At 40.1% G+C, this 20,687-nt stretch overlaps 1 protein-coding gene and 1 long non-coding RNA gene across 3 annotated transcripts in view; both read right to left on the bottom strand.

Moving 5' to 3' along the window:
• Positions 1–20,687, bottom strand: part of LOC139813476 (uncharacterized) — a 396,598-nt gene that overhangs the window by 222,362 nt on the left and 153,549 nt on the right. Inside the window, exon 4 of the mRNA XM_071778985.1 lies at positions 10,400–10,419. Within this exon, the coding sequence (XP_071635086.1) occupies positions 10,400–10,419 (20 nt within the window). The remainder of the gene's footprint in view (positions 1–10,399; positions 10,420–20,687) is intronic.
• On the bottom strand, positions 6,919–8,655 carry LOC139813578 (uncharacterized). 2 transcript variants are annotated; one of them, XR_011732188.1, is made up of 4 exons: positions 8,206–8,655; positions 7,626–7,846; positions 7,318–7,522; positions 6,919–7,217 (listed from the first exon to the last, which is right to left on the bottom strand). It is a non-coding gene; the product is annotated as an uncharacterized lncRNA (long non-coding RNA). The 2 variants fall into 2 exon arrangements; XR_011732187.1 differs by lacking the exon at positions 8,206–8,655 and adding an exon at positions 7,945–8,141.

The following is a 20,687-nucleotide window of genomic DNA, read 5'->3' as shown; positions in this document are numbered from 1 at the left end:
TGAAAATAATGTCGTTATTTTCAGTGCAAAACCGCTGGGTCGTTTTATGCATTGAAATTAATCTATTGCTGATTGTGTCATTAGGCGGATTCGTGTATAAGAAATTGTGAAATTGTGGAATAACAAAATTACGTATTTTGGTGAGGTTTTTTATGTTGTGCTGTTTAGTGTTGCCCTCGATATCCTTGATGAATTCGTGAATAGCTTTCTTTTTATTGTAATTCAGTGGGAGGCAAAACTTACCTCTAAGTTGTAATAAATTTGTGACATCAGAAGGGATTTCTTTATTGGACAAGTTTATAAACTATTTGTCATTCGTTTTATTTAGAGGATTTGGATTGATTGTAAATTTTCTGGGATCAATAGACATTTCTATTATGGACTCATTCGATTTTATCCTTGTAATGTTATTTGTAAACTAAATATCTCCTAGGTTAAGGTTATCAAGAATACAAAAATATTCGATTGGATTAATGTTTTTGTATTCGTTCTGATGAGTTTTTTCTATTAGCCACTCAAATTTCTTTTTGTTGGATAGGTATAATTTATGTTGAAGTTTCATAAAGGGAGTACTATGGTGTCTGGTAATCTCATTCCATATGTGCCAAGGTAAAATGTTCGAAAGTCCATTAGACACAAACGCTATTTTCCCGCGTGCAGTTGATCTAACAATCTAAGTAAGTCGAAAATTTCGATTTGTAACGCTTTTTTCCTGAATAAGTTGAGAGAATTTCTTAGTTTGTGAGTTGATTTCGGATGGTGTAATAAGAGTGTATCACGATATAAATAAGTAAGATGTGTCGGTATCAGATTATTCAATTTACATTTTTTTAGAAAGTGTAGCTTGGATGTGGCTCTTATAATTCTATAGTTTACGTCAATCCAACGTTTTAGTAATGATATCGATTCATTGCCAAATACATGAAATAAATAACCAAAATTAAAAGGATGGAACCTAAAAGGAAGATATCTAAAACCCATTTTCGGCCTGGGTATACAAATAAATAAATAAAAAGTAACTACGCTCGTATAAATTAAAAATTAAATAGAAAAAACAAGGCCAATAAACAAGCATTAAAAGATGTTTAAAAACATATAATCAATAGGTATATATACATTGGACGGAACGTTTTGACTTCACTGAGTCTTCTTCAGCCGTAGTAATTAAATTAACATGTAGAATTCGTCGTGTTACAATAACATTATAAAATACTTAAGCCTATCGAGCCACATCACCATTCGATTGTCTAACGAATACATACTGTGAGTCCATGTCGATACATCTACGAAGTCAAAGTCAGAGATGAAATGTAGTCAGCGAAAATTACGTAATTGATTCTTCGTTCGGAGGCGAGAATAAATCGGGTCCGGTCCATAATTGTTCTCAGAATGTGTAGTCAGAATATAAAAAGGTTTTATCTGTAAAGATCGTGTATGACTGAGATGATTGTCGCAAGTATAAAACCGTTGAAACTTACATGTATTCATCAGGACGTAAAATGTGCTATGTAGCAAACATCTTTTAATGCTCGTTTATTGGCCTTGTTTTTTCTATTTAATTTTTAATTTATACGAGCGTAGTTACTTTTTATTTATTTAAAAATATATAATATTCATAAATTACGAAATAATCAAGCAGTCTGATATGAATCACACTACAAAGGTGTGGGTAATACTTTGCATGAAATTTATAATAGTAAAGTTTCAGATCCTGATCGTAAGTTATCTAATGATGCTATAAAACATCTTCAGCGATGTTTCACATACGCAGTCAAACAGAATCAAGGTAATATATCGAAAGTTCAAGTTGCTTTAAAGAACATCCTATATCATATTTTTGGTTATCACAAAAATTGTAGCCAAGATAATGCTGATAAAGAAAATTATACTGGTATTAGCTTGAAAAATGTGATTCTTTTCGAGGTCTTGAAAAATACATTTACAAAACTGGCAGATAATGCAGAAAAATTTGCTGCAGCAGCTAGCAGCCAAACAAATAAAAATCTAAATAATTCAATGTGTAGTAAGGCACCAAAACCAGCACCTTTGAATCCGCTGACTATCGATTTGCTAGCACTGTTGCTAAAAAAAATTACGGCACAGACTACTTGCGGCGTTCAATGAATGCGATTAATTTTCCCTGGAATAGTCAACTGAATAAATATGTTTAACGCTCAACCAAAATATCATTAAAAAAAAAAAAGAAAAAGCAAGTAAGCCGAGTTTAAAAAAAGACGATTAGAATTGAAATCTAAAAAGTCCCAGTTACGGCATACGACAGAGCAAATAGAAGGTGATACGTACAAGAATAATATGGGATTGTTTAAAGAAACATTAGTTATAGAAAATTGCATAAAAAAGGTGATTGGTGACAACTTTAATTACAATACGCATAATATTGCTGTAGTCTTCTTTGATTTAGAGACCGGAGGCTTCGACTTATTTCGTGAAATTTTACAAACATGTATGAAATGCGAAGAGCTACAATTCGATTCGTTTATTACTCCTACAAAAGCAATTGACAATCAAGCAACAAAAATTAATGGCCTGAGTAGAGTCAATAAACAATTATTTCATAATGGAGAAAAAGTTGTTACTTTCCATCGGCGAATGGTATTTCTTAAATTATTGAAATACTTTAAAAATATAGAAAAGATTTGTATCCTGGTAGCTCATAACTGTTCATTTGATTCTATTCGTTTTATTTTAGCAGTTAAAGAGTTGTCTCTCTTACAGGAATATAAAAATTATATTTTAGGATTTTTTGATACATTATCTGTTTAAAAAAAAATATCCTAATAAAAAAAATGGTTATAAATTAACCACTCTAGCAACAGAACTTCTTTCATTGTCAAGTGATGATGCACATGATGCACGATTCGATGTTGAATTATTAGAAAAATTGTCTGTAACTTTTTTGGATATAGCTAAAATAATAGAGTCAAAAAAATCAATTGAAGAAGTTTTGATAAGGATAAAAAAAAATGCAAACAGAAAGAAAATATTATCTTTGTTTAAGCCTATGAATAATGTTATAAGTGCTAGTATGCAAAAAATATTAGCCGAATCTGGCATAAATTATGATATACTTGTTAATAAATATCGTAGTGAAGGCAAAGATAAAACAATACATTTTTTAAGAAATGAGATTAATGGAAAACCTCAACTTCTTAAATCTAATAAGATTTTAAACAATATTTTAGAATACTTAAATTATTTCTTTTTTTCAAGTAACTCTGATGTGATTTTGCATGTGATTCTGATAAAAAATTTTATCTATTTATAAGTTATAATTAATCAAGAGTTATAATTAATATATAAGTTATGATACGAAAAATGTCACCAAAGATGTTGCAGAACAAGTAATACTTAACTTTTTATTATTCAATTTGTGATAAATAAAACAAAAAATGTCATATAAGAAAGTATTATTTATTTTGATACATAGGTTATACTGCGATAAACATAACCAAAAATGTTTCATACAAAATAATGTCAAAATGACGGCAAAATGATTTTTTTGTTATTTCATCATTATTTTACTATCATTTTACCATCGTCAAATGCCCCGCCGTATAACTTCTTTTTTTTTAACGAGGGAAAATCCTAATGGATACCTTCGCCCCCGGGGTGGGGCAGGCGGTTATGTCGGACTCTCACCGACTAAAACCCCTCGGTTGTCCTTCTAGACGCGTTTTAACTTTGCCGCGAAGGGGCAACGGGTAGCGCAATGATTCGTCCGCCCCCCCCCCCCCGCGTCGTGCCCATGTCTGGGCATCCCTAAACTTGTAGCGGATGAGGAGGACAACTCTCCCATCCGCCACCCCTCCTTCCGGGGTTGCTTAACGCACGGGCGTACGGCAATCCCCGACCGCACGCCCGCTCCCGGGCGAGAGAGAGGAGCGACCGTGGTCTACACCGAGCCACGGACAGCGAATGCATCTCGGCTGAGGCTCCGACACGCCTACCGCCGCGCACGGCGAACTCCTCCCCTCCTCGCACCCTCACGTGGGGTAGGAAGAACCAGGGTCCAAGAGCGTCAGGGGACCGCAGCATACCTTTTGTTTTTATCGCATGGGAAATGCTTTACGCATACCCCAGCATACTCCCTAATGGGTCTACTCACTAAAACTCCTGCGGGTGTCCACCTCTGGCATTTAGCTGGAGGGTGCCCGGGAATTGCTGAGCAGCATGTTTCCAGGCACCCCCCGCGCCGTTAATCCCTGGGGAGGTATTCCAGGAGGTACCTTTCCCTCCAGTCCCATAATTTTTTTTATATTGGGGGAATCCTTCCTACTCCACGACGGGTCGGGGACACCACCTCCGACTCCGTCGCCCAACTCTTGGGAGGCATCAGGAAGGTAGAGCACTTCCTCACTTCACATCCCCTCCCTCTCCCCGGTCGATGCCCGTGGCGCCACGTGCGCGGCGCTGGTGCGCGCCATGCGCACGCACCACGGGCGACGGCCCTCTCCCATATCCGGATGCTGCCACGGGGGGTGGGGCGGGCGAGACCGACGATATTCCGTCGAACTTTGAACCGGGAGCCGTTACGCGGTTTTTAAACCCGGTTAAGCGCCCACCCCACCTCCCGGTCATCCGCCCTCTCCGCCATCACTTCACCATACTGCTCCTCGGGGCAGGTAATAGTGACGGCGGCCGCCCTCGGGGGCTGCCGCCTCGTCTTCTTGGCTGGCGCAGTCTGACCTAAAGGTCTTGCCGCGCCAGTCTTACCGGTTTCTCCGGGGTGGGAAGAAAAGGAGGCGAGAGAGGGGGCCTCCCTTTTCCTCCTCTTCCGCCTCCCTATCATCTTGGCCCAAGTTCTCTCGGGCTCAGGCTGGGAGGTAGGGATGGGCGATACAAGAGAAATATCGATATTTCGTATCGATACGTATCATAAATAAGAATATCGATACACTAAAAATATCGGGCGAAAAATATCGATATTTAACAGTATCGATACTGTCGATACCTCTATTATTAGTTATATTTTAATTTAATTTTGAGAACACACAAATAAGCAGCCCGCTAATCCGTCGTCATTGTTAAGTTCGTTTTCTTCGATTAGTTATTTACATATGTGTTATAATGATAAAAAAAGTTACAGAAATACACTATTAATATACACTAATTATCTTAAATATAAAGTCACAGTATTGCAAACGGCATGGAGATCAAGTTATTGTTTGAAAAGGAGAAATCAATTATGACAGATACATATGCGACAAGTAGTTTTATGCTAATTGTAATAAATTTGGATACAAAATTCACGCAAACAGAGAACAAAAGAAGGTACATGTTCCTGTAAATGATTAAATAGAAAGTTGACAAATTGACAATGTACAGTCGCGGTCAGAGTAGTTGCAACACTTTTCTTTTAACTCTACTATCTTATTACAGATTTCTCACGGCACATAATACTTATCGTATGCTACACATTTGTATGTGTATGTTTGACAATATTATTATTACCGATTGTGAAAGTAGTAGTTCTTATTCTGAAACTAAATGCGCGTTCTTAAACTTATTTTAAAGAAAATGTTGCAACTTGCAACTACTCTGACCGCGACTGACATAAGTATATATGACAGATATGACTATGTCCGTACATGCAAATTACATTATAATATGCGCTAACTTAAGCATCGATTATCTATCCACAAGTATATATAAAAATATATACATATATAGTTACTACAGTAACCAATCTTCCACAGAAAGAGAGTTTAAAAAAAGCATCTGTTGTAAATGTTTACCTGTTATACGATTTCTACTTTCGGTGACAATATTTCCGGCCCGTGAAAATAATCGTTCACTTGGAACGGAGGTCGCAATTATAGTTAAATATTTCAATGCTATGTTTTTTAAATCGGAATGCATATTTATTAACCAATATTTTAGTGGATTGCCATCCATTTTCATTGGTGGTTGATTTAAATAATATTGAAGTTCATTCACCATTGTGAAATCGTTATTCTTTAACGTATGTTTATATTTAGCAACTAAATTTTCGTGTAATGTCCAAAAATTATCACTTTGGATTAAATTATTTTGTTGCGCGTTTTGAAAATCGCATATATCTGATTCATTTGCATTTATATTTATTATTTGCGTGATTTTGTTAACACAATGAGCGTATGCAATTTTATCAGAAAAATGAAGGTTCTTGAATCGAGGATCTAAAATAGTTGATATCACCAACGGATAAACATTTTCAATATTACTAAATCTGTTTGAGAACTGACGTTCTAATTCACATTTAAAGTGAACACCTATTTCAGTTTTTGGTGTAAGCATATCTAATTTATTTTTTAACGTATGGATAATCGGAATTACTTTGCTGCCAGTAAGATAATGTTTACCGCATATAATTCTAGTGGCTTCATTAAATGGTTTTAATAAATCAACAAATTCTTTTGCAGCTTGTAATTCAGATGCAGTCAACATTATCGGTGCTGTAGGTTGTTGCAGAAGAATACCATTTATTTTATCTGCTAATTCAATAAATCGTACAAGCATGTCGTAAGTCGAATTCCATCGAGTTTCGACACTTTGTATTAACTTGAAGGCTGAATGAGCTCGCAATTCATCTGCAGCAACCACAGAGTGTTTAAAATATGTAACAATAGTTTTAATTTTTTTACAGAAATTTCTAACAATAATATCCTCTTTAATGATAATTGATGGAACTAAGTTCAACGTGTGTGCAAAACAAGACAAATGTTTTTCAGTGCCAAACAATTCGGTAATTGCCTTTTTCATGTTAGCCGCGTTATCCGATACAACACTTATAACACTTTCTTTATCTATATTCCAATCACGTAATATGTTTAACAACCACATTTTTATATTTTCAGAAGTATGTCGGTCATTTAACTCAGTAACCCCAATAGTCACAGACTTGTACGTTTCTTTTAATATATAATGAGCTGTAAGACCTAAGAAACTTTTAGTATTTAACGTATCCGTCCAAATGTCGGTTGTTAAACATAAATTTTTAATATCTGAAAATTGAGCTTTTATCATACCTGATAAAAACTCATATTTTTCTTCGATCAAGCTCGTGATTTTTTTCCGGCTGGGAATCTTGTACAACGGCGCAACTGTTTTCATAAACGTAAGAAATCCTTCCTTTTCCACTGTCGCAAATGGCAAATTATCTTTTGCAATCATGAAAATAAGCTTGTTGGTATACTCAGCAGCTTTTATTCCTCCATCTATAATAAAGACAAAACATGAAATATATATAAGATAATTGAAATGTTTAACAAATTAAATTTTAAAAGTAAAATACTTTAAATAATAAAACTTAAATACCATAAAATGATTTATGGTTTTGAAAAGCAGAATCAAGAGTACATTGCCTCTTTTTCAAAACTGGTAATGACACAACTGATGCCTCTGATCGTGAAATATTTGACGTGACTGATAAAACTGGCGATTCTGAAGAATTAGGAGGTGAAACAGATTTTGCCATTATATCAAAATCGTCATCAATATCTTGATCAGTTTCATCTTGCGGCTAAAAAGCGTAATATAAAATGCATTAGTAATATTATTTTATATTAAATATTGAATAAACTTAATGTAGTTTTCAATACAAACAGTAATTATATATTTATTACCATAACTTTTCTCTGTTTCGGTGAAGTTGAGGCCTCTGTGACATCAGATGTCTCAGTAGCCCTCTTCATTTGTAACAGAACTTTAGGATGTGTTCGGGTCAGATGAAAGCGTAAATTTGTTGTATTTCCCTTAGTTTTGATCATCTTGTGGCAAATGTTACATTGGCCGCCTTCACTGGTTCGGGCAAAAAATTTCCAACAATCACTTTTGGGTGGTGGCACTGTACATAGAAATAAATAAATGCAGGAAGAATATTTAAATGACAAAAAAATAATCTAAAATAATGCATGCAAGTAAGATAATGCATGAGATAAGTACTGTTATAGAATTAGTGAGAAGGTCAGGCCAATAGCAACGTGGAAAAAGTGAGATTAGGATTTTGAGAAGTCTTTTCCAAGTTCCCAGTTCAGTTTTCAAATTTAATATATCCAATATCATGCATGTATAACTTCTGCAAAATTTAGAAAAATATTGCCACATAGTAACAAATAAACTTTGATCAACCCAATCATAGACAATAGATATCCAATTTAAAAGAAGTGAAAATTATTCAATTATTCTTACTTAAATTATACTCACGTAAGCTGCGTTCGGATTTCGGATAGCGTGCTATCAGTATCAGCAGACTTCACACCGCAATAGTTGTACATACAGTACATACAGTGTATGTCATACACTACACAATAGCGGAATGCCCGGCGAACCGGGCGAACAACAACCGCCACGTGCCATTCACGTGCCGCGCAAAATTTGCGCCAACCCGTGCTAGACACGTAATTGGTAACCAATCACAACTATCACATGCCAAGTAGCTGCTGCGTGCGCAATTGACGGTATACACTCACGATCAGGCGAGGAAGATATATCCGTCGAATTATGGACTGTATCGAAAGTTCGATATTCATGTTCGAATATCGATACAGGCTAATATCGAAATGTAAAATATCGATACAAAATATCGATATTACAGCCCAAAAGTATCGATATTCAAAATATCGATACAGTATCGCCCATCCCTACTGGGAGGCTCGTCGAGGTACATCCGACGTAACGGCCCCCTCCTGCCGCGTCCCCGAGGCTCCAGCGGAGGTCCTCGGGGCGGTCTTGTCTCCCCCTCTGGCAGTCTAAGTGGTCGGGGCGGCGGGGACAGTCGCGAGCGCGGCTCTCCCCCCACCTTTTCCCTTCCCTTCCTTGCCCCCAGGTATAGCGACAGGAGTCGGTTCTGCCGCCTGGCCCAAAGGCTTCGGCTTCATCACCGCTCCCCCGCTCGCCACCTGCTTCCCAGCAGGGCCTCTTACGGGGTAGGCTCGCTTCGAGCCTTGCCGCCAGGGTTCCGAACAGCCAATCAAAATGGGCTGTTATCTTGGCAGCGAGTCGCTCCTCCATCTGTGCCTCGGCAGACGGATCGGCCCAGCCCGGCCCATCCGCTATACGGGTCATCCCTCCGATCCCGGGGGGAGCCGCGGCCAGACTCGTCTGCATCATGGTGTTAGAAAACAGGTGTAACAGTTTCGAGGATGCGCAGTCGTCATTTTCTTTGACCAATCAGAACTTTATCCAAGATGCCAAAAGCAATATGGCTCCTCCCATGTTATTGAAAAGTACAGTTAAAGGTTATATTGTGTGATATTAGATTATATTCTGATATTAGATATTCTATTTTTGCGGAGAAGCTATGCCAACGTGCTGTATAAAAAATTGTAAGAATCGTACGAATCATAATGGGACGAAAGGAATTAAGTATTTTACTTTTTCTAAAGAAACATCTATTCGTCAGCAATGGCTTAATGCCTGCCAAAGAAAAGAAACAGGTATAAAAGTTGATTCGGGTAAGTTAATGTAAAGAAAATAATAATTAAGTTAATGTTTTAACTTCCAACTTAATACAATGTTATTATTACATGTGTTATATTATGATATAATATGCTTGCAGCAAGGATATGCGCAATCCATTTTGATGAAAATTGTTTGGTGCTTGAGAAGACAAAACCACGATTACAAAATAAACCAGCTAAAGAAGTATTAGGGATCTGTTTAGGGAAAAACAGGGATCTGTTTCAACATTAAATCTAGAAACAAAGCGAAAAGATATAATGTCGCAGAGCAAAGAAGACAACAAAAAAATTAAAGTATTGTGAGTATTTTAACATGTGTGTATCTATATATATAAATGTGCAAATAAACTAAGCAATAAGGAAAATGTACAAAATGTAAAATAAAAACATGTTCTGGAAGAATTGCATTCCTTTATTTATAATTGTTTCAATATAATATCACTCCTACATTTTCCTTCATATTACAATCAATTACACGTCTCTACAACTTAGAACGGTGCTCATAGTTTAATCTTAGATTTCAGATTACAAAAAAGCTTATCTTAAGATGCTGCAAAGACTATTTTATTATAGCATTTTATAATAAACTTAAGACGATTTTAAATATAACATTGTGTCAGGAATATTGTTCTTACAGTTTGCAATACGAGTAATTATTTCTATATACTTCTTTATTAATAACGTTTTTTAATATTTTATTTGCAATATTTATTCTTCATTTACTTATTAATGTAGAAATTGTTTTTTTATCATTAGTATATTATGTATTAAATTTTTTTTATTAATTTGTGAGGTTTCGTATTATATTTACAAATATTTTTTTTTTGCATTTTTGTCACAAACTGTGACTAAGGCTGCATTTAAATGTGGCGCCACATTTTGGATAAACATTGATTGGCTGTCGTATTCTCCGGCCGCCATTATGCGCAATGTTACACCTGTCTTCTAACACCATGGTCTGCATCTGCAGGCCCGTTTTAGACCTCGGGCCCGGATTAGTTTGGCCGGGGCTCGGTGTTTTTACCCTCCTCTTTTTGAGGAGGCGCTTCCCCTCCCCGGAGGCGGCCGTCAGTTCGTCGTCCAAGGACGTCCCAACGGCGACCTCCTTCCGAGGGGGCGCCTGGCCCCGCCTCACCTCCTCTAGCTGGGGAGGAAATCTCGCCCCTCAAAATCTCCAACTTGGCTTCTCTACCGTCCGGGGAGCTCCCCTGGGCTCGGTTCGCTAGCTCACACGCAGCCGCCTCGATGGTGGAGGCGGTTATGTTGAAGGCCTTCTTTACGGTCCCACTGAGGCGTGCGGTCGTCCTGTTGATCTTGTCTATGGTGCTCACAGATTCGAGCACCCTCAGAGCAAGGTCCGACGTGGAGACGCTCTTCACCTCCGCCCGGGCCTCATTGCGGAGCTTTTTTCGTTTCTTGGAAAGGGCCGCCTCCACATCGGGGTCTGTCGTCTTTTCCTCCTGCCTACGCTCCTCCTCCTCACGGTACTGCTCATCCGAGAGCCCCGTGGACTCGTTCCCGGTTTTGTATACCGATACCAGCGCAGACACTACCGCTGGGCATCGCTAATGCCGCCGCCGTTCGCTACCGATACCGCCGCCCCTATCGATGCTGCTGAGGTGATCCTGGACAGGCCACCAGCCAACGCCGATGTCACTGACGACATCGAGGCCGCCAAGGCTGACCTGGCCAATGCCTTCCGCTTACAAGATCCCGGCGTTCCAGCCGGCGCCATCGGGGTTGCGAATGCCACGGAGGTGCTCCCCTTTATTCCGGAAGCTACCGCCATCGCCTTCTCCTTCGCCGAGCCTGGTTTCCACCTTCGCCACACCTTGCTGATGGCGCTATCGCTCTCGACAGCGATGTTCTCCTTCACACTCGGGGTAGGAACCTTAGCGAGATTAGAATTTTTGTTTAAAATCTCTTTGTTTGTACTCGTCATTTTTGTTTCAATAAATAAATAAATAAATGTACTCCTCCTTCCGTGTCTGTGTGTACGTATATGTGTGAATGTGAGTGTGGGAGTGGACAAGTATACGTGTGTGTGTATGTGTGAGCAACCAGTGCTCACCTACCCTTTATCCTCCAGGCGATCCAGCGAGTCCCTGTACTCGGGGTCCGAAAGCATCGGTCACAGGGCGGCAGTGGCCTCGGGAGTGCTCCCCACGGCAACTTGTACGGCCCTATCCGGTCACCAGCCGGCAGCACACGCGCCGTGGGATTTTCGCAACATGGTGGGGCAGCCCTCGCATACTGGTTAAGCGGCGACGGGCCCCTGTACTATGTTGCAGCCATAGAATGCCATAACTATGTTTATCTTCTGTACCCTTTGCCGCACCCACGATTGATGCCAGAACCCCGAAAGAACCTACCAGACCCACAACACCCGGAAGCCTCCAAGTGGGCAACGACGTCCGCGGACCCATACCCGGGAGTACGTCCCGGCGGCCCCGCGGACAACGAAACCCCTATCCGGGCGGCCCAGACCCAGAAATACGTTCTGGCGGCCTGCCCGATTCTCCTCCCTACTCCGGGCCAGCATTCTGGTCACGGACTCCTACCTTCCGCGGACTATGCCTCTCCCCCCTTTTTATTTGATTTTCTACTTTTCCTTGCACGGCCGCAGAAGAGAAGGAACCCCGCCATCCCCCATCCTGCCGGAGCACCGGCGTGCAATAAATGAGCGATGCCATCCCCCATCCCGCCGGAGCACCAGCGCGCAATGGATAGGTGATGGGAACGGGGCCCCCTTCCTCCCCTCCCGTGTTTTTCATTCGGGGTTGTCTCCCCTAAGCTGGCGGAGAGGATATCCTCTCCTAGCGGTCCCAGCCGACCGGGCGTTTGCATTCAGGGTCGCCATTCCCTACCGACGCATTAAGAGCCAGCGAGAGACACACATAGTGTCTCACCCTGGCGGGAGCGCCGGACCCCATGGAGCAGGCGTAACTCCCCATCTGGGAAGGACGCCTGTTCGGTGTGCTCTTGGACCCTGCTCATCTCTACCGGGTTCTCCCAGTGTCCGAGAACGCTAATACTACCCCAGTAGATCACGGAGACAGGGAGCCCTCTCACCGCGACAAGGTGGCACACCCCGAGAGGGACCGCAGCATACCTCCCGCCGCTGTAGATTACCTTTCTTAATCCCCCTTCACCCCTTTACCCCAGCCCCACCCCCAGTGGTCCACGGAGGAAGGCACCTGTGGCGACTCCCCCATGGGGAACCCGCCCGAGCCATTTCATCGCGGACCAGAATTAGCCGACCGATCAACCAGCAAACCAAGGTTCGCCAATCGAACGGCCGGCTCGGCGGCGGGTAGGGGGGACAGGCAGATCAAAGTCAGCCAGCCCTCCCGCCCCCGCCTCCCTCCCACGGTCTAAGACCGTTCAGGGGGAGGGGGGCCGCCGCCCGAAGGGGTGTCCCCCCTGGGTCCTGTGGCGGCCCCCGTCCCCCTGTCTTCGCGCCGTCCGCGCACCCCACCCCCCCAGACAGTGCCCAGCCTGCACCCCCAAGTCCGCGCATAGCGAACATCTTGGGGCAGCCGCAGGACAAAGGCCGGCCCGGCTTTCCTCCCCGCACCGGTAGCATTTACCGGAGCGGTCCACCGGGGAGGTGCACCCTAAGCGGGTGTGTTGCCAAGTTGCCATTATTTGCTTGCGTTCATTTCTAGCAGACAAAAAATTAAGCAATTTATGCTTTAATAATTAATTTTTCTACAAAATGTGCGGTAATTTTCCCCTTTCTTTCGCTCATTTATTTGTAAATTATTAAGTTACATGTGCATATTTTTTTTCCTTGTCATTTGCATTTTTTCTTGCACTTATTTCATTCTGAAGGTATGCAATATGCATTTTCCATAAAAACCTATGTTAAAAGTACAATTTTTGGAGTAGATTTTTTTCAAAACGGAACAGTGAAAAATTCCCAAAAAATTCACATAATTCTATTTTGCATTCCAGAACAACATATTAAAATTTCATGAAACTCTCTGCATTTTGGGTAAATGTCTAAAAAAAGGGCGATTTCACCGATTTCAATGACTTTGATATATGTTTTCAAGGTCATTTGCCTCTCGACGACGTCATCGAAGAAGACGAAAAAATTTTCGGCGAAGTGATGATGATCGAAAACGCACAAAAAAGACTAATCACTGCACAAGAGATAGCTGAACAAACAAAATCTGATCCGACGTTACGCCAAGTAAAACAATGGCTAAGAAAAGGCTGGCCTGCAAAAGTGACACCGGAATTTAAGCAGTTTTGGACTAAACGACAAGAACTGTCACTATACAAAGAATGTATATTATGGAGCAGTCGAGTAGTTCTACCGGGAGATTTAAGACAGACCGTCCTTGAATATCTGCTATCTATGAATATCTATGGAAATCACCCCGGAATTTGTGGCACTAAAGCTGCTGCGCGGTCGTATGCATGGTGGCCTCGAATTGATACAGACATCGAATTATTAGTCAAGAATTGTAAAGCATGTATGGAAGGTACAATCCGCACCTGCAAAAACGCCTACGGGACAATGGAAGCCACCGAAGAAACCATGGAGTCGCCTGCATATTGATTTTGCAGGTCCAATTGAGGGACAAACGTTCCCTATTACAGTGGATGCAGTAACGAAATGGTTAGAGGTAAAAAGAGTTCCATCTCCGAGCTCAGCTGTAGTAATCCAAGAATTACGACAACTCTTCGCTACATTCGGAGTTCCGGATACTATCGTTAGCGACAACGGCACAGCATTTGCCTCCACGGAGATAAGAGATTTCTACTCGTAAAACGGCATTAAATGGTTGCACACCGCAGCATATAACCCACAGGCAAACGGACAGGCGGAGAGGATGGTACAAACCACAAAAAAATCGCTGAAGAAATTAACAGACGGAGATTGGAAAGTAAAAATAGCCCGATTTCTTCTAAAACAGCATACTATGCCATCCTCCTCAACAGGAAAAAGTCCGGCAGAAGAAATGTTTGAACGCAGACTAAGAACAGCGTTGGACAAAATGAGGCCAACGAAGGATGAAGAAACAGAAGAGGAAGTTGAGTCTTATTTGCGAATTCGAACAATCCCGTTAAACACAAAGGTCCGGATGAGAAATTATAGAGCAACGGGCCCTAAGTGGACAACGGCTACAATTGAGAAATGTCTAGGAAAACGTACGTACATCGTAAAAGAAACAGACACCGGACTAATTCACAAAAGGAACGTGGATCAACTGGTCGAACTACCGGCCGCAAAGATTTGTTTGCCTTTCTTCGACTCCGAGACAATACATTGCACAGGAGAAGACTGACCGTCTTCTATGCTTGACCAGCTATAGAGAGAGAAGCGGCAAATAAGGGGGAAGAGGAGCGGTTACGCCGTGCAAGACCGAAGAGAAAATGCGTTGAAGGGAGCCGAAATCGCTACCGAGATAGTCTACTCGAGACAAGCGTTCACAAGGGCCTGCCATGATTGATCGTTTTTTCCTTTAACAAAATTTATATCTACACTGGGCAACAAAATTATCGCAACAAAAATTTTCGTCAAAAATTTGCCCAACTTCAAATAAGCACAACTCCGCGAAAAATTGTCATATCTGAAAGTTTTTTTTTTTTCATTTTAAAGGGTGAAGTTTGTACTTTAAGGAACCATTGTTCGATTTTGAATTTAGTCTCCCCCCCTCCCGCCGTTCTTCCAAAAGTAAGGACGTGTTTTTTCTCTGAAAAATTGCATACTTTGACACATTCTACGGAGTAGAATAAATTTTTTTTGTAACTATCATAGCAACCATCGTAAAATATAGACTTTTCCTTGCAAATTAAAAAAAAATAAGTGCGTACGATTTTTTTCGCCGAGTTATGGCTTATCAAAGTTACCTATGCATTTTTAAGCATTCAATCACCGCCAACATTAGCATTACCCGATGGACACCACGGGGAGGTTGCTGGTCGGATTTTGCCCATCGTGTGTGTGTGTGTGTGCGTGTGTGTGTGCGTGTGTTTTGGGTGGGAGGGAGGGCTGTAGGTACGTTTGCACTTAAAACTGCGTATTTCCGCCTCGACGTTGAATGACTTCTTGCAGACGTTCACGCATATTGATGCAGTTTCTAATTGTGGCTTGAGGAATTTCATGCCAAATTCGCTGTAATGCCGCAGCTAGTTGTTGGAAATTTGTTGGCGGTCTCTCCAAATCTCGAAGCCTTCTTCCCATTATATCCCACACATGTTCGATAGGATTTAAATCTGGGCTTACCGGTGGATGTGGTTTTTTCGAAGAAAACAACATCGAGATGCTACCACATCCACCGGTAAGCCCAGATTTAAATCTTATCGAACGCACGCACGCACGCACGCACGCACGCACGCACGCACGCACGCACACACACACACACACACACACACACACACACACATACACACACACACACACACACACACACGATGGGCAAAATCCGACCAGCAACCTCCCCGTGGTGTCCATCGGGTAATGCTAATATTGGCGGTGATTGAATGCTCAAAAAATGCATAGGTAACTTTGATAAGCCATAACTCGGCAAAAAAAAATCGTACGGACTTATTGTTTTTTAATTTGCAGGGAAAAGTCTATATTTTACGATGGTTGCTATGATAGTTACGAAAAAAATTTATTTTACTCTGTAGAATGTGTCAAAGTATGCAATTTTTTGGAGAAAAAACACGTCCTTACTTTTGGAAGAACGACGAGAGGGGGGAGGCTAAATTCAAAATCGAACAATGGTTTCTTAAAGTACAGACTTCACCCTTTAAAATAAAAAAAAAACTTTCAGATATGACAATTTTTCGCAGAGTTGTGTTTATTTGAAGTTGGGCAAATTTTTGACGAAAATTTTTGTTGCGATAATTTTGTTGCCCAGTGTATTTAAGTTCTAGGCAGAAAAATGCGGATCCTAGGACTATTCCAAGAAGAAAGAGATGTTACATATACAAGTACGGCCCACTGACACGTAAGGCAGCACGCTCCGGTCGAGCCAAAAGAGCGCGCCCGGCGCAGGACGCCGCGCATCGACACGGCCGCGGACATCTTGTCTTCCCGCTGACGTGGCTCTCTGTTCGTTACGTGGGCACGCTTCCGACTGTACTCCACATTGAAATATACTTATTGTTACTTACTCGGTCTTAATCATTTAAGGATCCAACAGCTATCATCTATGCTACTGTAACTATGTTTCAACTCCAGCAGATGAAACATTTTTTAAATATCTCTGAAAGGTTTCTGTGCTGTATGGGTGATTGAAGGTTAATTTAACTATCACTTGAAGGTTAACCATCACTTGAAGGTAAAGGCCTAAGCAGAATGGCTGTCTTATAACCTTAAGGCAGTGTTTTATGCCTTAAGTCTTTGTCTTATGTAACGCACAATACTACTGTGTTAATGTTTCCTGTCTTGTGTAGTAGAGTCCTATATTAATAGAGAGACGCAAACTTTACCCCCGCTTTGCTGCCGTTGCCATCTTATGCTCGTATACCCGTACAATATTAAGGCCCGGACACACACTTTTTCGTAACAGTAACAGTAAAATTTCGACCAATCGCGTTGCTCGATTCGGGAACGTACGGCCGTACTTCGCAAACTGTGCTATTTGTATAAGGTTGCCAATTTGAACGGTTCACTAATGAAATCCATTTTGCACGCCTTTTTGGTTCTTTCGGTTGAAACAATATAAGGCCTTGCTTTTCTTTTACATTGCAGCCACTAACTGAACAGTGCCTCATCTGAAATAGATTAAATAAACGAATTATAATGAGAATCCGACAGAATGAAAAGATTAGGCTGCATATATGTATGCAGGGCACAATTAGCAACCCACAATGTCAGTAAAGTCTTCTGCAGTTATTTAACAACACAGAAAATATATTTCTATTTACCTTGATCACAAGAAATAATGATATGCATTTATAAACTTTAGTCAACACTGTTAGTTGTATAATGCGGGCCTAACATGACCGGCTGTAATCAACCAATCAGAAGTAGGAACAATATACAGGGTGTATCATTTTAAGTGATTCAGCTGAATATCTCTTAAAGTAAAAGAGATTAGAAAAATTGTTTTAGACAAAAGTTGTTTGGTTAGAAGGGGGACATAAAATGGTGTTATTGGTTTGACCATGAATAATCGTTTAAAGCTCACGTGAACGACACCTTTAATTTTTTAAATGAAAACCCATATTTTTCAATACGTATTCTTGTAGCTAATCTTGAGAGCTTTTCAAAACACTATAATAAAGTATTTTTTCGTTAAGAACTTTTGGAATTATGAGGCATGAAAGTTCTAGTATTTTGACATAAAATACAAAATATCTTGTAAAACATTAATTTTTTTGGTAATGTTACTTTAAAACTTTTATGCACAGAATAATGAGACGAATCAATTGATATGAAAAAAAAGCATAGTTTCTTTAAGAAAAAATATGTAATTTGCAACACGCATCTGCATACTTTTTCTTAAAAGCAACTATGTCTTTTTTTCATACCAATTGATTTGTCTCATTATTCTGCGCATAAAAGTATTAAGGTAACATTACCGAAAACTTAATGTTTTACAAGATATTTTGTATTTTATGTCAAAATACTAGAACTTTCAAGCCTTATAATTCCAAAAGTTCTTAACGAAAAAATACTTTATTATAGTGTTTTGAAAAGCTGGCGAGATTAGCTACAAGAATATGCATTGAAAAATAGGGGTTTCCATTTAAGAAATTAAAGGTGTGTTTACGTGAGCTTTAAACAACCATCTATCGTCAAATCAATGACACCATCTTATGTCCCCCTTTGAACCAAACAACTTTTGTCTGAAACAATTTTTTCAATCTCTTTTACTTTAAGAGATATTCAGCTGAATCACTTAAAATGATACATCCTGTATAGAAGTTTGTAATTCCCACTCTGCCGCCGCCGCCATCTTATGATCGTACGCCTTGCTGTCTATTGGTCTATAACCGACCAATCCAAGAAGGAGAAACAAGTCTCTCTACTAATATAGGACTCTATTGTGTAGTATACGCGACGTTTTAAAGCCCATCTACAATGAGTTGTATCGTAAGTCATATCGTATTCGTAAGTCATAAGTCATAAATTATAGGGCGCGTTCAGCAGTTCATTAGAACTAAACTGCTCAATAGCACAACCAATGAGAGACGGGCTGTTTCGGAAACTTTCAGGGACGTTTTGGCTGGTGGCATTTCTTTACAACGTTACATACAAGAATCTACGAAAGTACTTGTACTGCATAAACATATTTTATTAGTGCAACCGAGCATATATTTACTCAAAATGGACGAGGAAGAGTTAATGTTACTCTTTTTGCTCATGTTAATGTGCCACCGTTTTAATATAATGTTATACCGTCTAGCGAAAAAAAGAGAATTTAGGTTAGTATGCCCACACAATTTTATTTTGCAAGTTTCTCATTTTTGGACCTCGTGAGAAACGTGTATCTTGTGGTTCCTAGTTTGTGCACAATTAATATAATTATGTTTAATGTTCAAAAATTGTGTTCTAGGCGATGGTGGCGGCGTCCACTCAACAATCAATTCAACGATTTGGGACAGTTCCAACGTCTTTTTCAGGAGCTGAAAACGACGGATCATGAAGAATTCAAGCAGTACACTAGAATGACACCTGAACAATTTGATTGGCTTCTGGACAAAGTGACGCCATTCCTGCAAAAGAGAAGCAATAGATGTCCGTTTCCTCCTGAACTTCGACTTGCACTCACTCTGGGGTTTGTATTAATTTTTGTCAGACAATGGTAAATTGAACTGTGCAATGAACATCAAGTTATGTGTGTAATTGTATTTTTGTGCAGGTATTTGGCACACGCTGACAGCGTGTGGGGAAAGAAGTGGTTTTTTAGGATCGGTAGATCAACTACGTACAAAATCATACCTGAGACATGCGAGGCCATAATCAGTGCTCTACAGCCAATTTATTTGCCACCAATGACCAAAGATTTGTGGAGGAATGTAGCTGATGGGTTTTGGCAGAAGTGCAATTTTCCAAACTGCATAGGCGCCGTTGATGGAAAACATGTGAGATTCAAGGCACCCAAAAATTCCGGTTCTCAGTTTTTCAATTACAAGAAGTTCTTTTCCATTGTTCTGATGGCTGCATGTGATGCAAATTATGTATTCACGTGGGTGGACCTAGGATTTTATGGTAAGTGCATTTGTGAACTGTTTATTAAAAACATTCAGCTTTGTATGAACATTCCTCTGATCTCTGACCACTGCTTCTTGACTGCCAATTGAAAGAAACTATAACTTCTCAGGTTCAATGAGTGATAGTGCAATTTGGGCCAACTGCAATTTTGGAACTGCTTTGGAGCAAGGAACTGCGGATGTACCTCTATCAGAGCCCCTACCAGGTGGGGTTGAACCATTTTCATTTTCGTTTGTTGGAGATGAAGCTTTCCCCTTAAAACCTTATATGATGCGGCCATATGCAAAGCCGAAAGGACGTAGGAGGCAAGATATGCAAGAAGATGAAGCCCCAAATAGAGCAGCATTAGAAGAGCCTGATGAAAATCCTGCAGCTGCTGATGTGGATCCTGCTTTGCGAGCACTCACAATACCGCAAAGAATTTTTAACTACCGTCTGTCGAGAGAGTCATCGAAAATGCATTTGGCATATTGGTGCTCAAGTGGCAAATTTTAACAGGCCTAATATGTTGCAATGTTGCAAAGTCCACATCAGCCGCCGCAGGATCATCACGCTCTTCTAATGCTACTTCATTCCATCCCCAGTCGATTATGCTATTTGTTTGACGTACTAGTTAGTTTCTCTTCAGTGTTAACTTAAGTTCAGTCATTATGTATGTAGATGAGACCAAAGAGTATTGTGCCAAGTATTATTATTATAAGTATGATTATCTTATACATTGTTATTATTATTTTACGTATAGAATACCTTGAGAGCAGTATTTATTTTTTATTTCATTTAAAATAGAGAGGCTCTCTTGATTTATTTGAGTTATGTTGAGACCAAAAATAGTGCCTGTAGTTCATTTTTAAATATTATGTATTACTTCACCCTGTTTCAAATAAGAAATAGAATATGATCACGTTACATTTCATTATATTCAATTTAAATGCAAATTAATAAGGTTTTTATTAATTTAAATTAAAATTGAATGTAATAAAATGTAATCTGATCATATTTTACCTATTATTTTAAACAGGGCAAGAGCACTTATTTGTATA

Source organism: Temnothorax longispinosus, chromosome 5 (genome assembly GCF_030848805.1).
Source record: "Temnothorax longispinosus isolate EJ_2023e chromosome 5, Tlon_JGU_v1, whole genome shotgun sequence".
Classification (NCBI taxonomy): domain Eukaryota; kingdom Metazoa; phylum Arthropoda; class Insecta; order Hymenoptera; family Formicidae; genus Temnothorax; species Temnothorax longispinosus.
The sequence above is the reverse complement of the archived record's forward strand: the minus strand, read 5'-3'. Positions and strand labels throughout refer to the sequence as shown.